The 24,370-nt window shown below is 37.2% G+C and overlaps 1 protein-coding gene across 4 annotated transcripts in view; it reads right to left on the reverse strand.

Annotated features, from left to right (window-relative positions):
- The window catches only part of Abi (tyrosine kinase Abl), a 115,144-nt gene that overhangs the window by 59,653 nt on the left and 31,121 nt on the right, over window positions 1-24,370 (reverse strand). For all 4 annotated transcript variants that reach the window (XM_067158772.2, XM_067158786.2, XM_067158779.2 and 1 more), the window contains exons 3-4: window positions 21,957-22,124; window positions 19,241-19,388 (exon numbers count right to left, since the gene is read on the reverse strand). In XM_067158772.2, the coding sequence (XP_067014873.1) occupies window positions 19,241-19,388; window positions 21,957-22,124 (316 nt within the window). The remainder of the gene's footprint in view (window positions 1-19,240; window positions 19,389-21,956; window positions 22,125-24,370) is intronic.

Genomic DNA, 24,370 nt, shown 5'->3' on the forward strand with positions numbered 1-24,370 from the left:
ATAAATGTTATCTGTGGAAGACGAAAATGAAGTATAAGTAGGGTTATAAGCTGAAGGAATGCCTATATGTGTGTGTGTGTGTTAAGTGGATGTGTACTTACTATAGCTGTCGTAGTTAGGTTGCATTGGAATTGAGAGCTTGGCGTGTACTGTATCGCGTTCTCCTTAGGTTTTCGTCTGCTGCTGCGAGGGGAGCGGATAGAGGGGTAGGCATAGTTGCTGTTATGGGGGTAGGGGTGGAGCTGGGCGTGTCGTTCGACGGTACTATGGCGCGTGTTATGTTCTGTTTTTTTATTGCTCTGAGATAGTCATTTTTTAACAATAATAGCCATCAGTTGTGGAGAGCTTGACCGTATAGAATAGGACTTGCCGTCCCATATACACAACTGTAGGCAGCCATATGTGGTGGGGGACAGAGGAGAACTGAAGGAGTGGAGAGGGAAGGCGAGGCAAGACAGCCGCTGGCTGTGAGCGCTGAAGTGTGCCAGCATGTACTGTACAATTTAGGGCACGCACCGCCAACTTTAAGCTCCTAAATGCCCCCTTAGAAAGGACCAGCGAAAAATTAGACTTCAACGACCTGTTTCAGCTTATAAAGACCTTAACAAATATGTAACAATCATATCAAAATTTGCCATCCGACTTCGTACCGTTCCCTCGTAAGTGATAAACGCTGTAACTTTTCTGTGGAAAACCTAGAAAAAGTGTTTGACATTAATTGTGAAGTAAACTACAGGAAAAATGATTAATAAAACCACTACAAAGAAAACAAAGTATTCAATTTTAATTTGTGTATGTACACGTTCAAAGTGTGAAAAATATGTTACTTTCCTTTTAATGTTCATTAAAGAGATGTGGTATCTTGTTATATCAGTGTCATTCTTTTGAAAATTATATTTGCCCGATTTACATTTTATAGAACTTAAATAGAGCTGAATAATAACCTATTTTAGGAACCTAAAATAAAACATTTTAGATCCGTAAGTTCTGCTGTATAGCCATAATAATTGCTTTGTAAAGACCTCTGGAGGAACACTGTAGCCTGACCTCAAAAAAATTAAGCCCTGGAAGGCATGATAGATGAGTGGCATTCGATTTGTGCATTTTATGTTTCAACTTGACGTGTGCTTGTTCCAGACTTGTGGAGAAAATGCAAATTAACAGCTGGCCAATCAGAGATAGCCATTCGCGTGTGCAGGGGAGTTTCTCTACCCAGTGTTGCCATCAATCAATCAATCAATCAATCAATCAATCAATCAATCAATCAATCAATCAATCAATCAATCACTCCTGATCTGCACTTATGGCAGTCGCCCATGTGGCAGATTGCCTAGCTGTTATCAACTGTTATTTTCCGTCACCATGTGCTACTAGCTGTGTTTATTGTCCTCTGTTCTTTTGGTGGTCTTTGTGGTATGTTTTGTTTTTATTGTTTAGTGATAATTAAGGTTCCATTATTAAGGAAAAGTCATTTCATTCCTGAGGTCATTTTACCCGAAACTTGAAAAATAACTGAACAATCGGTTCCTGACCCCATTTAAAGCAATTTTATTTTGAATATAAATGCACATATTAGTCATTTTTATTGCTTTGGTCATATTTGGTTATATGTTGAGCATTTTTGTTTAAATTGAGGTGTCATTTATAACAAGGCACATTATCCACGTTGATATTCAAACACGGGATTTCATAATACTGTAGTAGATGTATTTTTCTTTATTTTCCCAAAACAGATAGGTAGCAGGTTTACAAGACATGATTCTGAGAAAGGAAACGCTGTATGAACGTACACCGACAATTATGAAAAAACATGCAAAAATAGAATAAGAAATGTGCCTCAGGGCTATGATACTGAATGACTGTTTTAAGTTTTAATGTAGACCTACCTATTGTAGCTCTGTCAGTTTACATGATTAAATGTGTCTGCTGTGTTATCGCTTATCACTTTTTGACACATTTAATATTTAATATTCCTACCTATTCCTATAATGTATGTTGTCATATTTTACCTTTTTTTCAGGTCATATTTAGCTAGTTCTTAGAGCATATTTGCTTGCATATTTTGTACTTGTTTAGGTCATAAACTTCCAAACCCTAGTGATAATATACAATATATATCATTTTAGTGTAACGTAATATATATTAGTGCTCAATTTAAATATGTAATACATAGCTTTAAATGAGTAATTATTTCATTGTCTTAAGGCTATCTTTAGGGCTCATCATGTATAAATATTTTATCATGTACACACCCGATGCTAAGAGTGTATTTTCCAAGAAACGAATGTAATTTCAGGTATTCATATGTTAGGTTAATGCATTAGCTTAGCATCGTTTAGAATATGAATAACACAACACTGACATAACGAAACATGTAAGTAAATATGACATGAAATAGATACATTTTATCTAACAAATAGCTGGTTTCACTTAATATACTAATAAAGGATGATACCGTTCCTTGGTTGTGGCATCATACACAACCATTAATCTGGCTCAAGGGAGATAGGGTCACCTCCCCTATCCTTCACTTGAGTAATTCTTGTCTGCGCACGCATGTTGTGCGGGGGGTTATCCTCCACATCAGTAGGCCGGTGTGAAGGAAAGCTAAGTTCAGGCAGGGACCCAGTCTCATGGGGTATAACGTGGAACCCATGCCCAGGGTTACAGGTGAAGACCTTAACAGCATCTTAGACAGAGAAGGAGACCTTCGGAATGGCGAAGATGGTGGATGAAGCAACCCATCCTCGCTGGGGAAAATTAGGAGAGGAAACCACTGCCTTGTGGAGAAGAGGGATCTTTAAAGGATACAGGAGTAAACCCTGAATGAAAATCCTCCTCAGATGCGCATGGCTTAGCAGGTCAGCAGATGAGTAAATTTGTACTTACTTTCAACTATAATATAAGCCTCGGACGGATGTTTAAAAACAGAAATGGAACTGACAAGTCTCTGACTACAGTTGCGCAGTATGATGGTAATGCTGATGTTTGTGCACATGTTAGATCAGAGAACAAAACCTGATTTGGAACAATAAATATTTTAACAATGAATGGGAAGGAAAATGAATTGATGAAGCTAATGGCGAGATGAAAACTCGACATCCTGGGATTAAGTGAAGTAAAATGGAAAGGGAAAGGAATGTAGAAAGGGGTACACCTTGTTCTGGATGGGTAACAATAAAGAGAAAAAAAATGGAGTGGGATTTATAGTGAATCAGAATGTTGAACCAATAGATGAAGTTGAGTATGTAAATGAAAGAATTATAATAATGCACATACATGTAAACAAGGAACTATTGAAGATAGTACAGGTGTATGCTCCACAGACAGGATGTAGCATGGAAGAAAAAGATGATTTCCTCAATGAACTGGAAACACATATTGTTGGAGATAGGATCATGATAATGGGAGATCTGAATGCTCATGAGGGAACTGATAGAATGGGACATGAAAATGTTCTGGGCCCACATGGGTATAGCGATAGAAATGAAGATGGAGAGAAACTGTTGGACTTTTGTATCAGAAATAACCTGATAATAAAGAAAAGATGGTTTATGAAGAGGAATAGCCATAAGATCAGCCGATATAGTTGGGATGGACAGTATGGAACACTCATCGATTTTATAACAACAGACCGAGAATTGGGAAGATACGTCATGAATGTGAAAATAATCCCCAGTGAAAGTATGGAAGGTGATCATAGATTATTCACTGTGGAATTACAACAAGTAAAAATCCCTAAAATTGTACTGAAGAAGAAACCAAAGTTCAGGATTTGTGAACTGGAGGAGGAGGAGGATGATAAAAGAATGGCACTCCAAGATTGGATGAAAAGGAAGTAGCCTAACACGGAAATAGAAAGTGGAGAAGAAGAGTGGGACAATTTAAGATAGACATTTGTGGAAGCAGCAACTGAGGTATGCGGAAAAACAAAAGCAAAGGTTAAGGGAAAGGAGACACGGTGGTGGACAGACAAAATAAAAAAAAAGGAATAAAAGAAAGGAACAAGATGAAGAAAGAAATGGATAAGGAAAAGCATAAAACGTATCTGCTTGTTGTTTTAAGGGGCCTAACATCGAAGGTCATCAGCCCATAAAACGTATCAGAGGGATAAGAATAAGATAGAAATGTTACATGTGGAATACAAAAGATTGAAACTACAAGTAAAGAGGAGTATCAAGGAAGAAAAGGAGAAATGTTGGGAGAGTTTACCAACAAAATTGAGCAAGATAGTCAAGGAAATCAGAAACTATTATACAGAGTAATAAAATCGAAAAGAATAAATCAAGTAAAAATTAAGGCATTAGAGAGAGAAGATGGATCCGTAGTACATGACGAAAAGGGTCTTCAGGGAAGGTGATGGCAAAGTACTTGGAAAAAATTTATAATGAGGATGACTACTCGGATGAAGAAGGAGATACGAAAATGGAAATAACAGATGGTGAAAGAGAAGAGAACCCAATAATATGGTTGGAACTTGAAAGGGCAGTGAAAGCAATGACCAAAGGTAAAGCAAGTGGAAAAGACAAATTCAATGCTGATATGATTAAGACAGCAGGAATCATTGGACTACAGTGACTATACTGAGTCCTCAATGCCATATGGAAGGATGAAAGGATAGAATTCAGAAGAAGAGAGTCAAAATGTATGACATCCGAATATTGAAAGAACCTTCCATAAGAGAAAATGCAGGAGTCCATCTCAATAATAAACTTAAGTCTCTGTGAACTGAAGAGAAAATTTAAAAAATAATCTCTATAGTGGAATCAGTTAAAGAGGAACATTTGAAACCCAACGTCACCAAAAAGAAGTCGTGGATGACTGAAGAAATACAGTAGAACCTCGATTATACGTTCCAGGAAACTACGTTTTCCCATATAATCCGTTCAAATTATGTGGTCCCGCGAGCATCCTAAATAAATCACATTGTAAAAATCCTGCATTATCCGTTCCTCGATGAAACTATTTCCCGTATCAACCGTTCAGAAATTTCAGTCCCATCAACGCTAAATCCTCGATCACACGTTTTTCAAGAAACTGTATCTCACGAAAGGACGGCTACGGCATACTTGCGGATCTCGGTGTTACGGTCCAGTCATTGCGGTAATTTGAGGAAGCGGAAAAGCGATCGGCGGTGAACTTGCATAAGGGACCAGCTTAGCATCGCATTCGGGTGGTATTGTTTAGAGAATCAAAATCACAAAGCAGCGAGTGTCCACAACAATTGGAGGGAGACAGAGCACATTTCGAAAGCTCTACTTGAAGACTGAACGAGTTTCGTCAAATATTCATACTTGCAAAGCGTCTACATTATGTCCAGGGTTAGATTTTTTTTTGCATTTTCCGAGTGTATCGCCAAACAGGTTTTCGGCACTTCCCTCAGGGCACTGTATAGTCACTGAGCTTTCAGGCAGGAATCTAAACTGCTCCTTCTTAAGTAACACAAATTTAGTATTTTAATATTATCGTATACGATTACGTTATCGAGACCAGACCAGATGTTGCACCTTACATACATAAAGCCAATAGAGGTTTTGGGATTGCCTATTACTGTTTTGGTCCTAATGTAAGACTAGGAATTTCGCGTTATTGTGTTAAAATGTTAAAACCGCAGTCATTTTTTTTGCGCACGTTACATTTAAAAACCTTTGCATCATTTCGCACTCGTACTGACTAGGACAGCGAGCACGTTTTTCAGCTGAGCCCAAGGTCGCGAATAAACTTAAATTCGGAAGTTTTTTCTCTTTCTAATTTAATCGTGATTAGTGACGGACATAATTGAATATAATGCATCGAAAACTTGAGAATCGATACTTACATTCAAAACAATATTCTCGAGATTATCGTTCTGCGATGCGATTTTATTTCAATAATAATATAAGAGAATTTATTGGACTCCAACCTATTCAATACATTACAGGATGTTAACATTTTTAGTTAAACATCGTTAAAATGGAGACATGTTTCGCCCTCCATGTGGGGCATCATCAGTTATATCAAAGCACCTCAAAATTAAACCAGACGTCTGGTTGGAAATTATGAACATAATATGTAAGAAAGAATACATTAAAAAACACGTACAAAGTCCTATCCTAAACGAAATAACAATAGACTAGTTACACATAGTAAAATACGCTAGTGGTTTCTTAATATTAAAATGAGGTCATCATATGCACAGTATAAAAATGAAAGTAATCAAAGCCTATATGATATTGAGTTCGATGGTAGTTCTACGTAGTATATACAAATGTTGGCAAAATAAAACACAATTTATAATTACTGTACACTTATTTATAATTGTTAAAATTGATGAGGTAAAACATTCCAATTTGTCTATTTGTAATTTGGCTCCAACCAAAATAATTCGCCCTAGGATTCATGAGGTAGTCAACTCCGTTGGTCACTCTCTATTTGAATGGAGTGCACAGTGCAAGTGAACAGCTTTTGTTGATTATAAAATGAGGCTGTGCTAAGACAGAGTTAAAACAACACCGGCTTCAAATGAAGATAGTTAAAAACATCATTAGGTTCTTCCTAGTTGACTAAAGGTTTGCGTATATATTGTTGTTGAAGTGTGGGAAAGTCAGTTGTTGGTTGAATGGGCAACGGTCGAAAATGTTGTGCAGTGCAATCGGTGTTTGAGCTGTCCTACATGTGAGGGAAATCTGAAAATGGAGGATTTGTCTTAATTAGTTAAGTGAAATGACGGAAAAAGAGAAGAAAAGGGGAAATCATTGAGAAATGAAAGATGTGAAAGTTAAAACTTACCTTGAAAGCTGTTGAGCTGTTACCTAATTGTTAGGAGTTTTGTGGAGCACTGGCTGTCGCTAATGTCCTGCTCCTCATGTTGTACGTGTGACGTCTTAGAGGAGGGGAGTGGATTTGAGAAGGCGGGGCTGCGGGTATGTGATTGGCGCTTGGGGAGGAGTTGTGTGTATTGGAGGGAGAATAGGGGCGTGATGAGTTGAGCCGCTTAGTGAGGGTGCTTGGAGAGCTTGTTTTGAGGACGTTAACAAGTCTTTTGTCTTTCAGATTTAAACTATTGAGCGAAAATATCAATTGTTCGTAAAGAGGGCTTCGGTTGTCTATTGGATCATTTAAATTTTTGTTCTTATTATATTTTTGGTCCAAAAAATGTACAAATTTTCGAACTCTGTCATGAGCCTGCCTTTATCTAGTCTTTTTAAAATTTGGAGATCCTGTTCGATTGTGGTAAAGCTATGTCCGGTGTCTTTCATATGGATGCTCATGGCTGAGTGTTTATTGTGCTTTTGGGCATTGAAATGTTCTGCATATCTAATTGCAAAGCTTCTACCAGTTTGACCGATATATGAACTGTTACATTCAGCACATTTCAGTCTATAAATGCCAGTGCCCGAAAATTTATTATTGTCCGAGTTTATCTTATTGTGGTTGAAAAATAGCTTTTGATTAGAATTATGGGTCTTATAGGCTACCCTAATATCATGTTTTTTTTAAAGGGGTAGCGATTTGTTGTATAATGGGGTTAATGTAGGTGAATGATGCATATTTAGGCTTATTAATTTTTATTGGGGAGAGGTTTGTGGCCAATTTCAATTTCACTTTATTGATTATTTTCTGTATGATTGAGGGATTGTATCCATTGAAAACAGCTATCTCTTTTATGGTACTTATTTCTTTTCTTAAATTGACGGTTGACATGGGAATTTTTAACGCTCTGTACACTAAACTGTAAAATGAGGCTTGTTTGTGCGATTGTGGGTGAAGAGAATTTTGTTTTATGGTTGTGGGAGTGAATGAAGGTTTTCTGTGAATCTGGAAATCGAAATTGTTTAAGGTCCTGGTGATTGTAATGTCTAAAAAATTGATGAAATTATTGTCCTCATCTTCTTTAGTAAACTTGATGCAATTATCAAGGCTGTTTAAGTAAGTTAGTATGTCTTCACTATTGTTGCAGCTTTTGTCTATTATTGCTAGTGTGTCATCAACATAGCGTAGCCAAAGACACAAACCATTAATGCTGTTTGTTATTTTACTATTTTCGAGGTTGTCCATATAAATTTCAGCGAGTATTCCCAAAATGGGATCACCCATGGCTAGACCTTCTTATTTGTATATCTTATTATTGAACGTAAAATAATTGTTATGAAGGACGAAAGTTAGTAATTGTAAGCATTCTTCTATTTCTAACTGACTTAAGGTGCTGTGTTTAGAAAGATTAGTTCGTATGATTTCCATAGTTTTTTTAGCGGGAATGTTCGAGAACATATTGGTAATGTCAAATGAGCACATTATGTGGTTAGGCTGCAAATTAAATTTATTTAAAGTTTTGCATAATTCTATTGAGTTTTTAATAGGGTGTTTATTGTGAAATGTGAAGTGTTTCTTAAGGAATTTTTGGAGGAACTGAGAAGTTTTGTACGTTGGGCTATTTCGGCTATTTATGATGGGTCGAATGGGAACGTCATTTTAATGTATTTTTGGCAGATTTCCCTCACATGTAGGACAGCTCAAACACTGATTGCACTGCACAACATTTTCGACCGTTGCCCATTCAACCAACAACTGACTTTCCCACACTTCAACAACAATATATACGCAAACCTTTAGTCAACTAGGAAGAGCCTAATGATGTTTTTAACTATCTTCATCTGAAGCCGGTGTTGTTTTAACTCTGTCTTAGCACAGCCTCATTTTATAATCAACAAAAGCTGTTCACTTGCACTGTGCACTCCATTCAAATAGAGAGTGACCAACGGAGTTGACTACCTCATGAATCCTAGGGCGAATTATTTTGGTTGGAGCCAAATTACAAATAGACAAATTGGAATGTTTTACCTCATCAATTTTAACAATTATAAATAAGTGTACAGTAATTATAAATTGTGTTTTATTTTGTCAACATTTGTATATACTACGTAGAACTACCATCGAACTCAATATCATATAGGCTTTTATTACTTTCATTTTTATACTGTGCATATGATGACCTCATTTTAATATTAAGAAACCACTAGCGTATTTTACTATGTGTAACTAGTCTATTGTTATTTTGTTTAGGATAGGACTTTGTACGTGTTTTTTAATGTATTCTTTCTTACATATCATGTTCGTAATTTCCAAACAGACGTCTGGTTTAATTTTGAGGTGCTTTGATATGACTGATGATGCCCCACATGGAGGGCGAAACATGTCTCCATTTTAACGATGTTTAACTAAAAATGTTAACATCCTGTAATGTATTGAATAGGTTGGAGTCCAATAAATTCTCTTATATTATTATTGAGATTCTTTCAATACGGAAAATAAAATGATTTTCATTACTTGTAATAATAGCGATTTTATTTGGCGTAAATAAATATCACACGAGAACACGTTCACTTCCTTGCATAAATTACTTTATTACACTGTACGTCACAACACACAACTATACACAGTAGCAAATGACACTATATACAACACTCAATAGTGGAGTACCATGAAGTCGATTCTGACAAGTACAGATATCAACAACACTGACACGCGCACTATAACATACACTCTCTTGAATTCCCCGCCTCACTCACTCACTCACTCACTCACTCACTCGAGTCCAATGATCTGACTGGCTCACTGACTTGACAGCTCGATATTTATACTATTCGATTAACCATCTAGAATGATCGACTTCTGGAAGAGTTCTTACAACACTCTAATGAAACACACTCAAAACATCGATGGACCAGCTAGTCGAATGGGTACTCGAATGTTCTTTCGATATTTAAAAATGTACATGGATATATCTACAACATTTGTAATGTCTCTACATGTATCTGGATAATAAAACCTTACAGTAATTTCCAGAACCCTTCATATGCACCAAATATAGTACAATAAGTCTAACGAACATTATGGACTTTTCTACCGCTATCGACTCTATAGATTTTGAGGTTAAACAATACGTATTTGAGGTTATACAATTTTATACTACATATTTACAGGAAAATCATATATTAATCATATTTAACATTTAATTGATTAATAAAAGATAATTTAGCCTTCTATAAACTATAATTAAAATATATTAAACATAAAAATTGAAGGTTTTACACCAATTACGATGTCGTACCTACGACAAGATAACCTTTAAAAGTTGATGTTGGCCGTACGCCTAATTTGCACTGTACAAGATTTCCACAAACTGACTATGAATAGTATACCGGTGACCAAATTACAATGGAAGATTTAAAGAAAAAGGGATTTCGCCATCACGTTGGGCGCTTTAGTATCCAATGTGCTTTATTTTATTAGATGAGAGAATAAAAAAATACTTGTGGTCGATTGTTTGGCTTGATGTTATTAGGTTTTCGAACAATTTGACCGATCAAAGTTGCTGCACTGAAAGAAGTTTTCAGAGGAAACCGACAAAGTTTCCCCGGTAAAACAGAATGTAAAATTTCGAGACGTTAAAGTTGCGTACCGGTAATTAAACACTAAGAAACTAACAGATACTAACGAGACTGCCAGACTAACAAACACGCGTGGCAAGCGGTTGAATCATAGGCCCACCTGTGTCCATGTCCTTGGGAAAAAATTATACCCCTGCTACCCTTCCTCACAGCACATGCAAAGTGTCAACTACTTGCTGCAGCACTATACAAATCATTTAATTGCAATAATTTTGTTAATATTTAAAGAAAATAAAGGAAAGAATTAGCTGAGAAGACAACAGGGCTAGTACAAATTGCTTTCTTTTAAATAATTCCTATAATTCCTAGTTTCAGACGGCTAAAATGAAATAAAAATGTAATGTTTTCTCCACAAAGTGAGGGGGCGACTGCCCCCCCCTCGCTCCCCCTAAACGCCGCTACTGCCTGCATTTTTACTGGTTGTCATGGCAACGGGCATAGTTTCTGGTGGTTTCGCAAGTACCGGATGGACAAGCCGGCACTAAGTTTATTTTCCTGCTTTAATCGTCTTTGTGCTATAGGTAATGAAGAAAAGAAACGCAGGTTCGAAGTTGCAGAAATGAGTGGATGGGAAAGTATTGGGGTATTACGTGCGAGTGATAAATGCGCAGTAGCAACACTAGCACATCTAAACATAAACAGTTTATTTCCCTGGGAGAATTTTATTTCATGTGTCCTTGTCCCTGTGCTACATTCTAATAATGCGATGTAATAATTACGAGTGACATGATAATACAATGTTTAGCTTGTATAAAGGTAAAAATACGAATAACTTTCAATTTTATGCCAATACGTGGTATTGCAATGCCTCTGTGTGTGCGTCAGGCAACATTCGTTCAACTTCGTAGACGATCGGGATCTTTCAGCCAGCTTTTTGGCAGCATAATATGTATCAGCTGGCAAGTCGGCTGTTTCCTGCATAGAGTCGGGAAGTTTCTTTGCTTCGTAATAGTTTATTCACCTAATAATGGACATGGAAAATCTTATCAGTTTAGTTCCAAAACTAATTTCCTCTACAACAAGACCCATAAGTATTATTGCAACAACAACGCAAGAGAGAATGCCTGGAAGGAAATAAGCAAGGGAATGAAAACAGGTTAGAATATTCAATTTTGTGGTACACTAGGCCTATACAGTACTTAGTTTATTTCACAATTATTGTTGACCTTATTTCAGAATCATATTATCATGTTGGAGTCCATATACAGTATGGTATGTCAGTACGGTAATTGACATGGCTTGGAATGTACAGTATTTACCGTGAACAATTTTATAAGTGGCAATCCCTACGGTTGTCGCACATGTTTTCCTAACAAACAGTACGGTAATGCATAAGAAGCTGCTGTGTTGTGGACAAATACATTTTTCAGTTTTTAATTAATGCTGAGGCCACCTCGATTAAATACTTCACCCTGTCGTGGCATGCAACTTACTGCATTAATGTTTTATCAAACCATCCATTGTGTGCTTTGTGTTTCCTGCGTAGAATCCCATTTGATTCTATTTCACTTGATGTGAACGGTGGAGTGGAAATTTCGACTGATGGGTTCGACTTGATTCCTATCTCCCTATCTTACATCGATTCCATAAGGTGAGAGTGAGCATCTGGTGTTCGTGTTATCATAGTGTAACATCATATGGCCTTGGCAAGTCCGGAGGGGCTCCACAACAGATGCAAACAGTCTAACACAGGGTTCAACTTGCGCGGAGACTGGAGGGTTCTAACCACGAGCTGCTTTGAGCGGACGTTTTCTATCTCAAGGGGCTCTAAAATTTGAACTGTTTAACCGGGAAATATATTTACAACAGAACACTTTAAATGGGAAAAAAATACATATATCTTAATGCAACCTATTAAAGGACCAAGAATATCACACTTCTTAGGCGGGAACACAGAGTTTCACTGTATATGGAAATAAAGAACAATTATGCAGCCACAAGGAAACATGGCATAACTACAGCCAATGTTCGGCATTGGCATGAAGTCAAAGATAGTCTAAAGAAAGGCATTCAGAGGCCCGCAACAAGGATGCTTTAAAGAACTCTGATATGAAATTGTGGGGTATATGCGCGAAAAATGCAAGCTCGGAATCACCATAACACAAGATGTGATACAAATGTGGGCTCGCGAAGAGGAATTCCCTGAACTTTCAAAGGCAGTACCTCTAATTAAAATGATTAGGGAATAGGAATTACATGATACTTGTGTGTGTACTTTTTCTGAACTTACATTTGAAATTTGTTATAAATAAAATTATGATTTCACAGAGCACTTTTTAAGTCTTGGATTTGGAGAAATACGGTACGAATGTCCATGACAGTTACCTTCATCTTGTACCATTATTTAAAATGAATGGAGGAGATCTGGTTCGGTTGCCCATTGTATAGACTTTCTATTGTCTTGCCATAGCAGCCTATTGTCCAGGGTGCACTGCCACGGAATGACTTTACACATCACACAACCATGGTATCCTACAGCCTGATACCAAGTTGCTTGGATAAGACTGAACCAGTTATTAACAGAATATGTCAGATGTAATGTCACAAAGCACAAGGGGGGTCTTTGCAACTCTCTAGCCTGTGACAGCAGAGGTTGTGAACAGAATAGGGAATACACTGAACTAGAATGCCGTAAGGAAGTACTGTGGACGATACCCTCTGCTCTAGACTGGCTGTAATCCTTGCGTATGTGTTCAACAATTTTGAAGGCTGTTCAGTGGTTTTCTCTCTCTCTCTCTCTCTCTCTCTCTCTCTCTCTCTCTCTCTTTTTCATTTTCTGGAGTGATTTTCCTTTAAAACTACTAGTTTGTAACTATACAAAAGTACAGTAAAATACCAGTATAACAAATTTTTGGGACCTCTAAAATTAATTTGTTATACTGAAATAAGTCAATTCTTAAGAACTCACCTAGTATTATATCCTTTAGTTATTGTTGTTTTTAGGGGCGGAACTACGAGGTCATCTGTCCTGTTATATCAGTTGCAGGATCTATATAAATTCAAAATACCATTATAATAATAAGAGTTACAGCACTGACAGATATTTTCAGAAAATCTATTTTTACATTGTACCAGCAAGTCTACACATTGTTCCAGAACCTCATTTTTTGAAAAAGTCTGTGATTTTCTTCTGAACAGATCCAGACACAAAAGCTTGTTCCAAATAGTCACCAACCACTGCACATGAATTTAAAACAGATTCTGGCACATCAATTCGTGACACAAGAAAATCTTGAAGGCTACGTGCCATGTTCGTTGCCTGCTGAAGAGTCAAGCTCTGTTGATCACAATCATTTTGGGGGTTGTCTTCCTCTTCCTCCTCATCACAAGGATCTCTATCATTCATAATGTCCTCCACAATTTCCTCATTGGTGATTTCTTTGTGGACTATTACATCACTATCTACATTGATGTAGTCGGTAAGACTTACTGTAGATGGCACATCCAACGTTGTACACAAACGCTTCCAATTCTCCTCGGTTTCCACATCATCCAACACTTCACTTTCTGCGATGTCTTCTGTAAAAACCACTCCAGCTTTTCTAAAGCAGTTTGTGATGATGTCTGCATTCAGGGATTTCCATGCAGCTAAACATCTGCATTGCTTCCAATATGTTGATGTTAATGTCTCTATTCGTGGCAATGTTGCACAGCATTCGACGGACCACACAAGCTCGGTAATGCCGCTTTACTGCATGAATTATACCCTGATCCAGCGGCTGCAGAATTGAAGTTGTATTTGGAGGCAAAAATAAAACTTTTACATGCTCCAAATGGTAAGGCACACAATTATGAGAAGAGCAATTGTCCAATAATAAAAGAATTCTCCTCTTTTCGGCCTTCATCCGATGTTCCAAGTCCAACAACCACTCTTTGAATAGCACAGATGTCATCCATGCCTTAGAATTGTGCCTATATTCACAGGGCAGATGTTGCACCCCCTTGAAGCACCTTGGCTTCCCAAACTTCCCAATTATGAGAGGCTTCAGTTTGTCTGTCCCTGTGGAATTGGTGCACAAAGGAGCCATGATGCGTTCTTTTGAACGTTTGCCCCCAAAACACTTATTTCCCTTAAAATCAAGGGTTTTGTTCGGCATTAATTTATAAAATAATGCAGTTTCGTCTGCATTATAAATGTCTGCCGGCGAATATTCCTTCAGGGCATCCTTTAGAGTCTCCAGCCGCCATGAAGACGCAACTTCCTTCGAGGCATCGTTAGCTTCACCGTTTTTTTTTTATAATTTTGTGGGATATGCCATATCTCTCCCGGAACCTATGAAGCCAAGCAGCACTACCCATAAACTCAGGTGACCCAAGCGAACGTGCGAAAGATCGCGCACGCTTACATAACAGTGGGCCATTTATTGGAATGTTTTTACTCCACATTTCCACAAACCGCGTATAGATGGCTTGGTCCACCTCCTTGTAGTCGGCTGTCTGATCTTCTTACGCTGTTGACCTCGGGCATCAGCATCAATGTTTTCCTCTTACTTTTCTGTTTTAAAAAAGTAGAAAGTGTTAACAGGCTAATGCCATACATCTTTGCTATTATCTGCGCTTTTTTTAGGGATAGATTTACACCCTAGTGCTGAATCGGTCGACTTCGGTTATTTTCGAGATTCGTATTGGCAACTTTTGAAACACAAACTAAGAATCGCTTATCATCGCTGTGCGACATCTGGCGTACACTTCAAGTACTCGTACTGTTGTTGTTTACACAGCAATGCGAAAACAGGTTTGTATCTTTAAGGGTGGTAAGGAATGGTAAAGACCCACCTTATTATAATAGAGAAATAAAGAGACTAAGAAGGAGGTGCAGACTGGAAAGAAATAGAGTTAGAAATGGCTGTGGAAGTAAGGAGAAATTGAAGGAACTTACTAGAAAATTGAATCTAGCAAAGAAGGCAGCTAAGGATAACATGATGGCAAGCATAATTGGCAGTCATACAAATTTTAGTGAAAAATGGAAGGGTATGTATAGGTATTTTAAGGCAGAAACAGGTTCCAAGAAGGACATTCCAGGAATAATTAATGAACAAGGGGAGTGTGTATGTGAGGATCTTCAAAAGGCAGAAGTATTCAGTCAGCAGTATGTAGAGGAGACTAAGGCCAAAGAAGTAATAAAATTTACATATGATAACAATGACATTTACAATACGATACAAAAGTTGAAGACTAGAAAAGAGGCTAGAATTGATCAAATTTCTGGGGATATACTAAAGACAATGGGTTGGGATATAGTACCATATCTGAAGTACTTATTTGAATATTGTTTGGTCGGAGGAGCTATACCAGATGAATGGAGAGTTGCTATAGTAGCCCCTGTGTATAAAGGAAAGGGTGATAGACATAAAGCTGAAAATTACAGGCCAGTAAGTTTGACATGCATTGTATGTAAGCTTTGGGAAGGCATTCTTTCAGATTATATCAGACATGTTTGTGAAATTAATAACTGGTTCGATAGAAGGCAATTCGGTTTTAGGAAAGGTTATTCCACTGAAGCTCAACTTGTAGGATTCCAGCAAGATATAGCAGATATCTTGGATTCTGGAGGTCAAATGGACTGTATCGCGATTGACCTGTCTAAAGCATTTGATAGGGTGGATCATCGGAGACTACTGGCAAAAATGACTGCAATTGGACTAGACAAAAGAGTGACTGAATGGGTTGCTATATTTCTAGAAAATAGATCTCAGAGAATTAGAGTAGGTGAAGCTTTATCTGACCCTATAATAATTAAGAGGGGAATTCCTCAAGGCAGTATTATCGGACCTTTATGTTTTCTTATATATATAAATGATATGAGTAAAGGAGTGGAATCGGAGGTAAGGCTTTTTTGGATGATGTTATTCTCTATAGAGTGATAAACAAGTTACAAGATTGTGAGCAACTGCAACGTGACCTCGAAAATGTTGTGAAATGGACAGCAGGCTATGGTATGTTGATAAACGGGGTTAAAAGTCAGGTTGTGAGTTTCACAAATAGGAAAAGTCCTCTCAGTTTTAATTACTGTGTTGATGAGGTGAAAGTTCCTTTTGGGGATCATTGTATCTAGGTGTTAATATAAGGAAAGATCTTCATTGGGGTAATCACATAAATGGGATTGTAAATAAAGGGTACAGATCTCTGCATATGGTTATGAGGGTGTTTAGGGGTTGTAGTAAGGATGTAAAGGAGAGTGCATATAAGTCTCTGATAAGACCCCAACTAGAGTATGGTTCCAGTGTATGGGACCCTCACCAGGATTACCTGATTCAAGAACTGGAAAAAATCCAAAGAAAAGCAGCTCGATTTGTTCTGGGTGATTTCCGACAAAAGAGTAGCGTTACAAAAATGTTACAATGTTTGGGTTGGGAAGAATTGAGAGAAAGAAGAAGAGGCGCTCGACTAGGTGGTATGTATAATACCAATATAATGGTCTGTTACTGGACATTATAAATTTTCCAGCTAACTCATTCTTGGTTGCCTGCGTCTTGGGTGGTGTGCTAAGTCCCAACTGACGAGCCTAACTTAGCACACGAGGGCGGAACGCAGGCAACCAAGAATGAGTTAGCTGGAAAATTTATAATGTCCAATAACAGACCATTATATTGGTATTATAAATTTACTCATTCGGGACAAATATTTTAGGTTCCCTATGGGAATCAACATCTACATCATAAGTGGTATGTTCCGAGCTGTCAGCGGAGAGATGGCGTGGAATGACATTAGCAGACGAATAAGTTTGAATGGCATTTATAAAAGTAGGAAAGATCACAATATGAAGATAAAGTTGGAATTCAAGAGGACAAACTGGGGCAAATATTAATTTACAGGAAGGGGAGTTAGGGATTGGAATAACTTACCAAGGGAGATGTTCAATAAATTTCCAATTTCTTTGAAATCATTTAGGAAAAGGCTAGGAAAGCAACAGATAGGGAATCTGCCACCTGGGCGACTGCCCTAAATGCAGATCAGTATTGATTGATTGATAGCAAAGCCAAACTATAGAATTCATGCTAGGAACACGTTTCGCATCGGGAACTGTTATATAGTATTATATATTGTGTGTGTGAGACACAGTTGTTAGCGTAAGATAATGAAGGTTTAGAAAATTCATATCGATCGATCATATTATCGATTCAATTCAGATTTCATTTCCATTCAGTTGGCAGTACTACCGAAATCGGCAGTGCACCCTTCTTACCCCTTAACCCAGTACAAAAATCTATCACTAAAAAGTGCGCGTACAATACATCTCCTTTCTTTCCGCCTTTCTCTACTTCCGCAAGTATTTTACGTTTTTCAATCAATGAAAACTGCTGTCGCTTCTGCTTATCCATTTGCAATGACATGAACTTATTTATTTAACAAAATGCACATGAACTTTGTAAGTTTAATGGTATAACCTCAACAGAGACATGTTGCTTTGCGAATTAAATACGAAGAAGGAACATGCAATGCATGATACGACGAAACCGCCGCATTCATTGGTGGATTACAAACATCGCGATCCTACTCAGCCAATAGTATGACGCCTTACATTGGTTGATGGGCGAAGCCTATTGGTTGCGCAAAGCGCAGCGTTCATTGGTGGATTGTAAACTTGGCGCTCCTACTCAGCTAACAGAGTGATGTCTTACATTGGATGACGGGCGAAGCATATTTATTTATTTAATAGTGCACGAATGTGCAATTAAAGAAAAATACATTAATCTTTTGCATATTCTAGTGAAGACTTTGTTCTCTTGTGCACTTGCTGAAATGATAGCGATCGCAATGTTTATCACACAACATACACACACAATGTAGAGACGGTTCATGAAAGCTTGATCGCCGGCATAGACGATGGTAAATCCCATGTACCGCCAGCCTATTCAAAGCACTTCTCATGTCATTATTTGGACCGGTCCAGCTGCAGTCAATCATAGCATCAGTTGAGTAAAAATCCAGGCTGATTTCTGCTTGTTTTCTCTTTCTCTCTTGGAGAACTTCTTCTTGCTCTGTATGTGAAAGCTGCATTCTTATTTTCAAATCTTCCAGTAAAAAAGTTTCTTTGGATAATTCATACGCAAGTCGTGATGGTGACATCTTGGAGATGCCTAGTGTTCGTTTCAGATATCTGGCCTTAACATTTTCAATAGTTCGAAGGTCGGACACCGTTAGTCTTTCCCAAATAAGTTCCATACCATATGTTAGAACTGGGCGAAGCATATTGGTTACACAAAAGCGATTGCCTTCTCCATCGCGTACGGTGCATATATGAAAAATGGCGATCACATCCTCTGAATAATGAAATAATGTAACAAGAAAAATGTTGGTCTAAAACAGGATGAATTTTGGTTTTAATTTGAGAAAATATGGTCAAACTTGTAATGAAAAGAGCTCAATTTTAATTCGTTAAACTGAAACTACGAAATTCATTAAAATGAAATATTTTAACATACAACAAATAGGGAAAAAAGAAGGGACCAAAAAAAAAAAAAAAAAATTCGTTATTCTGAAAATTTCGTTATACTGGTGTTTGTTACAGCGGAATTCTACTGTATTGCTATTATTTATTTATATATAGAACTTACTGGTTTCATTCCACCATTCTATAAATAATAAATATTAAAATGATTTTAATACCTAGGTTCAGTTTTTGCTAATAATATAAATATGAAAATAAGCAATTAAATTTGTTTATAGTAACTCTTGATAGTTCCCATATAGAATTACTATCATTAAAAAATGGAAGTAATCTCCATAATTGCACCAATCCCTGTTAACAAAAGCAGTAACAGGAAATTAGAATTAAGAAAAAAATACTGGAATATATTTTTTCTCACCTGTGTAATCTATAGGCTTGCGAACATACTTTATTGGCTTCTCTGGGTTCGCAGGGGCTATTATCTTGTACTGTCGAGAAGTAGTCTTATTTGCTGTAAGAACACCTATTTCTCTTCGAGCAACCTTCTCCTTATGAATCATCACAGTCTATAAAATATGTAAAAATATTTGTTTAAAAAGTAATTTATTATCATTTAATGCAAAATATTGTAACACACAAAGTCTAATATTGCTTGTCTAAAAAGGTTTGACCTAATGAACATAATACAGGCAATGTAACTGTTGTTGTGGATGGATCCAAGCAATTTCAGTAGTATTGGACATAACTTCTACAGATGAGGAATAGGAGGGAAAAACTCAACTTGATTTAGTCATAAAACATAGAAAAATGGCCTAAAGACTTGAAAAACAACAGTCATACAAGAAAGAAAAATATTGGACGATGGTTCAAAGCTTATATTTTAAATTTCATCATACAGATCTGTCAAGAAACTTTAACAAATGTGGCTGCAAAGAGATTTCTGGGAGAACATGATCCTTGTTAAAAAGTGGGTGCTATACAAAGTAAGAGAACACATGAAAAATATAGCATAATAAATTGTACAAAATTAAGAAAAAATAGAACAGAAGTGCTTTTCTAGGTGATATGTTGGTCTTCACACAGGAATATGCCAGTCCAGTCATGATAAATATGATAAAAGAACACAGTAAAATGAGTGCACAATCAGAAATTAGTGAAATAAGTGCACACAAGGAACATGTAATCGTGGGGAGTTGAGTTCGGCCAGGTTGATATGTACCTACGAAGTTAAGTCATTAATGCACCAGGAAATTCCAATGTTCATCATCCCTACCCTCCACCCCATAGTGTCCAGTAATTTCTATTGTGAATCATCCAGTATAGATTGTACAGTGTGTCAATATGGAGGTACTGACAACTAATAAGGTAAGGCTGCAGTACATTACAATGGCTATGCTTACTGAGAATTTAGAAAACCTAACTGTAGTATACATAGACTGGTGGCGCACACTACATCCTCCTGATACCCTAGAATCATCAGGTCCTACATTAATCACCAAAAAGGTTCCAGAGTTCCACTTTATTCCCTATAATCCGAATTTCACTTTATTCCCTAAGGAACAGTGCAACAAGCACCAACATATAACAGATGATGACGACGCTTGTTGTTTAACCCATTTATGCCCAGGTGGGTCGTTTTCGACCCTTAAAATTATGCTTTCTTTCTTTAAGCTAGCACATTGACACTTGTAAGATTGATTAAGTTAACCATTATATATTGCTTCATACGTTTGGGTGGGAATTTGATTCATTGTTGACGTCATTCTTCATCTGGAGTCAACAGAAGAAAGATGGATTGTCAGCCCTCTGCATGCGGGTGAAGAATGTAAGTAGAATTGACAACTATTCGCACTGGCAAGTTATTCATTGCAGTATTTACTATTTAAAACTTCAATAATATGCATAGGGCCTACATAATTTGATATCCGCATAAGTTGCTTAGAATTTCCAGTATTTTCAATAGAACCTAGTGTGGGTCGCTAACAACCCGCTGGGCAGTTACCTGAGAGCTATCAGCGACTTCCACATTCGCTCAATAACGACCATATATTTAGCTTAAACCTTACGTAATTAGTCTTAGGATCCCTAATTGCTCTGTAATATATTGCAGAGTATTGCAATTAACAGTTGCAGAAATTCAGGATGAGCTCGAAGCGGTCAATCCTTCAGATATCCCTGACTCAGGTGTTGATATCTTCACTGGGCTGCATGAAGACAGAGTAGAAGAAACAGATGGTGACTCTGGTGATGAAGATTGTTCAGATCCTGACAGACTAAATTGTGCTCAGCTTCAAGCTCCAGCAGAGTTAGTGATGCAGGTACCAATAAACAGTAACTTCAATTCATAAAATCCTCCCGAATTCAGTGATGAACCTGAACCGCTTCCGGAAAATGAACAAGACGGTAGTGACTTAGACAGTTGATATGATATTCCCACCCTCTTTTTCGTCCAATATTTGTCATCCAGGTAAAAGAAATTTTACGATCCGATCATACCCAATAGATTTTTTGGGTGCATTTCTTGAAGCAGATACAGTTCTTCAAATATTGAAATAGACCGTTGGTTATGCCTCTTTCCTCGGCATAATTTTTCTGAGTGGATATGTACCCCTACCATGAAGAAGAATGTCTCAGTTCCACTGACAGTTATGGAATCTGAAGTTATGTGTTTTGGGTACTAAATATTATTATAACTAAACAGAACAATGACAATTATTGCTTTTTGTGTCATTATGAAACTCGTTTCTAAAGGTACGTAAATTGTAAGTCTGTAGAAAGAAATTATTGCTAAGGTTGATGTTCAGAATATCGGCTCTCCCTGTTTCCCGAGCAAGTGCTCAGCAGGTCGTTAACGACCCATGTGTTTATATGGGTTCTAAACAAGTAAATATGGTTTTGTTCATTTCTACATGAATAATGGGTCATACTAAGTGTTTATATATACAAGTTATCAATATCGCAAGAAAAAAATAATTTGGGCATAAATGGGTCAAAGGCGCCTAACATCTAGGTCATCGGCCCCTAATGGTACGAAATGAGACCCACCATCTCCCAAATGCAAGTTCACAGCTATGTAACCCTAACCGCATGGCCAAACTCTATTTTCTCTGATGTGAGGAAGGAAAAGCCCATACCTGTGCAATATGATTCATTTGACTCTCCATTTCAGCCAATTGTGCAGCTTGTAGATCAAGTAGTTGCAGAAAATTGTATGCCAATGTATTAATCTGATAGGCCACACTAGCTAATGACTGGGTTGTATAGTTCTTGGTCTCTTCTAGAGCAGCTCGCTTATTTTCAGACTGTGAAAAGAAGAACCAATTAGGATACACCATCATTAGGAGAGACAATATTTGACATACAATGTCTTCTAAGCCTGAAAAAGAAAACCAAAGTGTGATTTAATTTGTAACAACATATAGCAAACATGGTGATGGATCCCAGCAGTTGAAGTCTGGATTACTATTTTCACAAGACTATTGTTTGATTTAAACAAGATGTCAACTCTTCTATTTCTCATTGTACCATTCATGATCTAGTCTGGCTGAAAACAGTATAAGGTAGGTCAACATTGGGAACTTTATGTATCGAATGGTACGCGACTTTTTTTGCCATACAGATTTGCTCCATACAAAACGAGTGAAGAGTGTTTACATTTGGAACATTTGTATATGCAACATCCTCTAGAATGATATCAATCTTACCCTCCAGCTGAACACTCTTATTCCGAATTACCGAACTTACTTATAAGCCATAAAATTCTTCGAATTGGCAACATGCAGACAGACTGCGAGTAATGTCAAAAAGGGTGACCACATGATAAATGCTTACATAAAAGTAATGTTTAATGGAATTTGACTGTACCTAAAATCAAGTTTTACAGATTGTTTTGGTACTCATGAAATCCTGCATAATTTAGTAGGATTTGCTGAAAGCTGTAAGAATAAGCAGCTTAATTAATTTCTCAATTAAGATTTCCATACGCCTTGGAATTGTCGTATGTCAGGCTGTAAGCCAAACTGTGACAACAGTGTGAAGTTGGAGTAGAACAGTGTCCACATTTTCGTTCCCTAAGAAGAGGAAAGAGAGAACAGAAAAGGATTAATTTCACCCACCACCATCATCAGTCATTGAGGAAAAGGATATTATCACTGATGAGATGAGAATTGAAATACCCAAAGGATACTGTTATAAAACTGGCTCAGAGATTTCCAGAAATGACTGAAAATGTTGAGCCCTCTCAGTTGCCAAATTTGCCACTATACCTGAGCAGTGCCGCAGTACATCAGATGAAAGACAAGATCCAAAATTGTGGAGTGAGGATATTCAGCCATGTGAAGAAATATTGGATCTCCAAATCTGAAATTTTACAAGGGATTTTGATGCCATAGTGCACAATTTCTTAACTAAACTAACATTGGAGGTATAAAATGGGTGATGCATCAAGCAGTGGGAAAGTAAAATGCAGACGATGGGATATTGTAAACTTACTTTTTTGTATGTAAAAAAAAAAGTAAAAAAATAACATCTACAATGATTGCATCTGTGTTCGTCATCAGTCAGCAGTAAAGATAAAAATTTCATTGTTCCGTATTGAAATTATTAACATTAATGTCAATGAGGAAACTTTGCTGTTCTGTGCAATGATTGTGTTTCTTATTGTGAAGAAAATGGGAGGGAATAAAAAAAAGCCAGACCCAAGATGTTTTCTGCTCAAAAGGAATTCATATGGGGCATACCATTCAATATTAAAAGAATTAGTGACTAACGTCAGTCACGTTTAGAAATTTTCATTAATTCCCTGTTGTACTGGGATTTTAGGTTATGAATTCTTTTTCACTTCTCCAAACTCACCTTTCGGAACAGAAGCAATTTCATGCGTTTCTGTCTCTGAAATTCTTATTTTGAGAACCCCATAGACATTTTCTTCCTTCCATTTCTGGTATTAAGCATAACGTTTTTGTAGCTATCCACTCCATGTTCGCTGTTTACGAACACAAAAAATGCTGTCAATGGAAACAGTAGAGTGCACATGATCAGATTGCAAAACATGAATTGTTAACATTGATGCTTTCACGGCCCGTACTTATAGCAAATACAGTAGAGATAATACACGACACTGAGCGAGATATCGAAGGACAGCTACTGGAGCTCACTCTAGTGGATAGACCCGAACAGTACTGATTCTCTCATAAGAGCACGTGTATTTTTGTGTGAAGTTTTTGGTGTTATTTATGCGTTTTCAGTGAGTTGACAAATAAATAGTAGTGTGTGTCATTCCTTGATATCTCCTCTCAACATGAGGGGAAAGGTATGTGCTGTGTTTGGCTGCAGTAATTACGAAGTAGAGAAAAATGCGCGGTCGTTCTTCAGGTTCCCTCGTGACAAGAACTTGTAAGTAATATTGTGTTTGCATATATATTCTTCCAGTGACAGAGATTTTTATAGTACTTCATAATCTTCTGACCTGCTCGACCCATATTTTAACTGGCATAAAATGTAACCCGCATATTTTATTCTATAGTGCAGCGGTTAACCTTCAATACCG

The sequence above is a fragment of the Anabrus simplex genome, chromosome 1 (genome assembly GCF_040414725.1).
Source record: "Anabrus simplex isolate iqAnaSimp1 chromosome 1, ASM4041472v1, whole genome shotgun sequence".
Lineage (NCBI taxonomy): Eukaryota > Metazoa > Arthropoda > Insecta > Orthoptera > Tettigoniidae > Anabrus > Anabrus simplex.